This window comes from Gigantopelta aegis, chromosome 1, assembly GCF_016097555.1.
Source record: "Gigantopelta aegis isolate Gae_Host chromosome 1, Gae_host_genome, whole genome shotgun sequence".
In the NCBI taxonomy this organism is placed as follows: domain Eukaryota; kingdom Metazoa; phylum Mollusca; class Gastropoda; order Neomphalida; family Peltospiridae; genus Gigantopelta; species Gigantopelta aegis.
In genome coordinates this window covers 10,069,002-10,075,001 of record NC_054699.1, presented here as the reverse complement: position 1 = coordinate 10,075,001, position 6,000 = coordinate 10,069,002, and the positions used below count along the sequence as shown (strand labels likewise).

General features: G+C 37.0%; 1 protein-coding gene across 1 annotated transcript; it reads left to right on the top strand.

The window, feature by feature from the left end:
- The first annotated feature begins 3,303 nt into the window (after positions 1-3,303).
- Positions 3,304-4,561, top strand: LOC121371132 (uncharacterized protein K02A2.6-like). The gene is made up of 2 exons (XM_041496802.1): positions 3,304-3,309; positions 3,701-4,561. Exons 1-2 carry the CDS (start codon positions 3,304-3,306, stop codon positions 4,559-4,561), a joined length of 867 nt encoding a protein of 288 aa, XP_041352736.1.
- Positions 4,562-6,000: the final 1,439 nt, after the last annotated feature.

Genomic DNA, 6,000 nt, shown 5'->3' with positions numbered 1-6,000 from the left:
GTTTTCCAACCGGAAGTTACCATTTTTATTTCCGGTTTAGGGAGAATTTATTATTTTGACATAATTATTTAACATTATTTTATTAAATTACATTTAAAAAGTACAATATTAATGATATGAATATTAAATAGTCAAGTGCACTAAATTTAAAATGTCCATAATAATATAAATGGCTCAACAGCATGCTCAGATAACTTAAATGAAATTTACAATAAAACTAGGACATAATACTGTTTAAAATCTTAGTTACGTAAGGTTCTGCTGCACTAAAGTAATTTTCATTGCTGATAAAGTTAACATATTACGACATATTTTGTAATAACCGGTATAATGCAGGATATATTTGAAAATCTTAGTTAACCGCAAACTGGTTCATATGATTTTACATGAATTATAATTCCATAACCTAGTAATTTAACTCAAACTTGCATTATACTTACATTTTAACGATAGTATTGTCATAGCTCTGTTATTGTATGTTTAAGTAAAATAAAATATAACATTAAACTATTTTATTGAATTTTATTTTAGAACAGTTTCTGTAATAAAAGTAACAAAAGTAAGAAAAGAACTGGTGGTTCACGTGAATTAAAATAAGGGTAACCTACACGCGAACAGAACCAAGTTTCGCATAAAATAGTGTGCCATATAATATGCGCATCAATTCACCCACGCACATTGGGGTAGTCAGGATTTTATATTGTGAGGGGGAACCCACATTGGTGGGGCCACCCACACTGTCTTTTGACAATTGTTATGGGGGTACAGATGGTGGGGGATAAAAGAAGTGTGATTGGGGGTATTTCACTGGTCAAACGGAGCAACACTGGCTGTCAAGCTTTGGGGTTTCAAAGACGACTTGACAGAGACAGCGTTTTTATCACCACCACCGGACTCCAAATCTAAAGCATGATCAACTATAGCTTAAACGCAGAAGAAGAAGGGGGCATTTCGCCCAAACCTCATTCCTGATTATGTCAGTGCCCGCACAATACACATATAAACACCTTGTTTTTAATCTACCTGCAACAAATTTAAATAGGGTTCCATGTGGCTTTTAACAGATTTAAAGAATGCTTTTTATCAGCAAAGTTATTATTATTATTATTATTATTATTATTTATTATTATTTTACAAAATTGGAATTTTATTTTATTGTACCCATGCATAAGCGTACGAGTCGGTACCTAGTAAACACTGTGTACTAAATGTAAGTATATATTTATTTACTGGGAATAGATAATATATCATCTGCGTAAATGTCACATATTACCAATCAAAGCAGCAGTTGTTCTTACCAATATTTTAAAATACTTTGTGATTCGGTGTTCATCTTCAGCCGGGTACATATTTCAAAATACTTTGTGATTCGGTTTTCATCTTCAGCCGGGTACATATTTCAAACAGGGCACTGTCACTGTTTTACTAAAGGCTATGTGATGTTGTTAAATTCACTAGGAAAATTGCAAAACATATTTAATTAAACGTCATTTCTTGGTGTCTTGGTGCCATCTAACATTTATCTGCTGATTAAAGAGTAAGTTAGTTATTACTATATTATTGGTACCATCTATAATGACTATCGGTAGCTGTGGGGCATAATAGACTGTTCATTTCAAATAGGGCACCATAATTGTTTTACTAAAGGCTATGTGATGTTGTTAAATTCATTGGGAAAATTGCAAAACAAAATTAATTAAACATCATGTCTTGGTGCCATCTAACATATATCCGCTGATTAAAGGAAGGAAGGAAATGTTTTATTTAACGACGCACTCAACACATTTTATTTACAGTTATATGGTGTCGGACATGTGGTTAAGGATCACACAGATATTGAGAGAGGAGACCCGCTGTCGCCACTTCATGGGCTATTCTTTTCGATTAGCAGCAAGGGATCTTTTATATGCACCATCCCACAGACAGAATAACACATACCACAGCCTTTGATATACCAGTCGTGGTGCACTGGCTGGAGCGAGAAATAGTCCAATGGGCCCACAGACGGGGATCGACCCCAGACCGATCGTACATCAAGCGAACGCTTTACCAGTGGCTGATTGAAGAGTAAGTTAGTTATTACTATATTATTGGTACCATTTATAATGACTATCGGTAGCAGTGAGGCATAATAGACTGTTCATTTTTTTTTTTTTAATTTCATGGAGTACAACTCCCCCCTTGCTAGGTACGTCACATAAAGAAACTGTTTGCTGTGTTTAACGACATCACTAGAGCACAGTGACTTATTAAAGGGACAGACCCAAGTTTTAACCCGTAAAAATTAACACTAAGTTTACATTTGGATAAAGTTACAATTGAGTGAAACATGAGTCTGTGACTCTGAAATGGTGAAATACCCTCTAAAAATAGACTAAAACTCGACTCAATAACTGTTACTTCTCAGACGCACGTGCGTTTTTAAAAATATTAGAAATGAATTTTGTGATATTAAAAACACCATGATGACCACACTTCGAATGTACAGAAAACGATAATCTAAACCATACAATCTAAGTAAAGTATGATTTCAGTTATCAAAAACGGCTATAATAGTAAAAAAAATATGCCTTAGTGTTTAAAAACTAGGGTATGTCCCTTTAATCATCGGATATCGAACATTTCGTATTTCTGACATATAGTCTTAGAGGAAACCCACTACATTTTTCAATAAAGAACAAAGAATCCTTAATATGCATCATCCCACAAACAAGATAGCACACACCATGGCCTTTGATATACCAGTTGTGGTGAACTGGCTGGAAGAAGAAATAGCTCAATGAGCCCACCTACGTAAATCGATCGTACACCGACCGCGCATTAGTAAAGCACTATAGGTTCTTATAGACCAAATCAATTCCTATTGCCGATAGTGTTAACGTTTACTAATAAAACTCATATAAGCAGCGTATCAACACACCCAGGAGGTACAGCAAAACAAAGTGTGGCACCTTACATCTAAGCTACCTGCAAGAAATGGGGGGGGGGGGGGGGGGGGGTCACATACCATTTAAGATATTTAATGAATGTGTTTAATAGCAACCGTCGTTTTTGTTGAAAATTGCAGAACTTCTTGGGGTACCCCGCATTAGTTTCAACCTCTGGTATATACTGCATAACAAATAAAAGTGTATTTATTTATTGTCGATGGATAATGGTATTTGCATAAATAATCAATGTCACATATTACTACCAATCACACCCACAGCTGTTTTTACTCCGTAAATATTTGACGGCGCACCTCGGACTTTGACACGGACCTCTCTTCTTTGGTACCATGCAACCTAAGTACGTCTCGCCAACATGAACGTACAGTGTTTACTTTGAATAACGACACAACTGGAGCACATTGATTAATTAATCAGAGGTTATTGAGCATTTTTAAAGTAGTCATTAGTAGTAAGATATCCTTTATATGCACTTTCCCACACACAGGAAATAGCAGATATATATATACACACACACACACACCACTTCCTTTTGTGAGCAACTGGTTGGGACGGGGAAATCCCAGAGAATGGGTCCACCAATGGGTTCAATTCTCTGACCCAAGTGTAAGGTTAGAGAGCATCTAACATAGTTTAGGGATTTAATACAGAAGTACATACGGGGAGTTACCCCAGGCATGGAATGGTAGTCTTAGATATTAAACCTTGCAGCATACTAAAAGTGTCACATTCTTATTGTTTATCGTTACAAGGACTTAGAACCTGTACGCCCAGGTCAACCTAACACGATATGGTGTCATGTTCATTGCAAGAGTATCTTCGCACGACACGGGATTCCTGAAGTTGTTCAATCAGATAATGGACCACAATTTGCATCCCAGAAATTCAGCAGATTTGCTACAGAATATGGATTCACCCATGAAACCAGCAGTTCTCATTATCCGCAAGTTAATGGAGAAGCTGAAAGGGCTGTGCAGACGGTTAAGAATTTTCTGTTGAAAGCTGAAGACCCATATCTGGCGCTACTTAACTACAGAGCGACTCCTCTCCAGTGTGGTTTCAGTCCAGCAGAAATGTCCATGGGCCGTTGCCTGAGAACGAGAGTTCCAGTCGTCCCTGCCTTGCTTACTCCTGATTGGCCTAAGCTGGCTGACACGAAGTTAGCAAATGCAAACCAGAAGGAAGTGCAGAAAAAGAACTTTGACAGGCGGCATAGAGCTACTACACTTCCGACTCTGTCACCTGGAGATCAGGTTTGGATCAAAGAAACGAATGAAATGAAGGGGGAAGTTGTGAAGCCTATTGGTCCGAGATCTTATGCAGTCAGGACATCGACTGGGCTACGCAGAAGGAATAGGAGGCACCTAAATCGACGAAGTTCAAGTCCGCCTCCTCATCAACTGATCAACCCTGCAGTGTCATCGACTTTGCCAAACCCTGCAGAGAACAATATTTCTATGGATATCGATCCTGTACCAGTAATGTCTGAGGAGACCATGACAGAGTCCGCTTCAGCGTCGTCGTCGTCTTCTGATGTAACAAACACCCAACCAAAGGGGATTATAACCAGAAGTAGTCGTGTAGTTAAAGTACCACAAAAACTGGACCTTTAAATGTGGGAAGTTTTGTTTTAGGTTGAACTGCATAGAGATATTAGTTTCAGTAGTTAGCCAGTTTCTTATCTGAACACTGCAAGTAGGACTGTTATTTGGAACACGAAAGAACAGTTAAGTCGGGAAGTGTAAAATTAAGTTTAATCTTAAAGAAAGGGGGATGTAAGGTTAGAGAGCATCTAAATAGTTTAGGGATTTAATACAGAAGTACATACGGGGAGTTACCCCAGGCATGGAGTGGTAGTCTTAGATATTAAACCTTGCAGCATACTAAAAGTGTCACGTTCTTATTGTTTATCGTTACAAGGACTTAGAACCTGTACGCCCAGGTCAACCTAACACGATACCAAGTACCTTGAACATTAATTGGATACTAGTATAGGCACGTCAAATACTTAAATATGGACCATTGCCACTTTGTTAAATAAGGAACATACTAAATGAATGGCCGTTGGATACCATATTTATATTACGAGTTGTTTTAAAACGTATCTAACGAGCGAAAGCAAGTTGGACACGTTTTTGAACAACGAGTTGTAAGATAAATGACATCTAACGGACATAAATGTAGTATTCCATTTCTTACATATCCTCAAAACCCAAGTTTAAAACAAATTTAATTTATTTTATTTACGGCGCTTTCGTTTACGCGTCACAAAGTAATCAATTTTATGTTACCTTGTACGTCACAAAACTAAATTTCTGTAGTGCCCGTTTAATTTACTGGTAAGGCTGTGCACTGGTGTAGCCTGGAATTTAGATGGGGGAGGGGGGCAACCAACAATATGTATGTATATATGTGTGTATGTGTGTATGTATGTATGTATGTATGTATGTATGTATGTATGATTTTATAAAATTTAAAACAGTAAAAAAAAAAAAGGAAAAAAAAAAGGTCTGAGGCTGTGGCAACCAATGAGCAGCCACAGCCAGTCGTATGTCTTTAAATTGTTATCACACGCATATTATATTGCATATGTGTTATTGGTTTACATGTGTTATAAAAATAATAAATGACGTTCTCGCCAATATAATGGGTGTATATATAGAATACTACATGAGTGGCCGTTAGATACCATTTATCTTACAACTCGTTGTTTTAAAATGTATCCAACGGACACGAATGTATTATTCTATTTCTAACATCCTTAAAAACCAGGTTTTAAGCAAATTGTAACATATTTTTTTACTAAACGTTATTTACAGCACCTTCACTTAAGTTTCACAAACAAATGATTGTCAGGTTAACTATACGTCACAGTGTAATCGATTTCGATAGTGCTGTTTTATCATTGGACGTATGGCATTGATGACCCGGTCATCACCTAGGAGCAGCCAGTCGTATGTCTTGAAAATGTTAACACACGTACATGTGTAAACAAGTATGTGCTATCAAGAATAACGAAAGATGTTCTCACCAACGGGTGTGTAAGGTATCG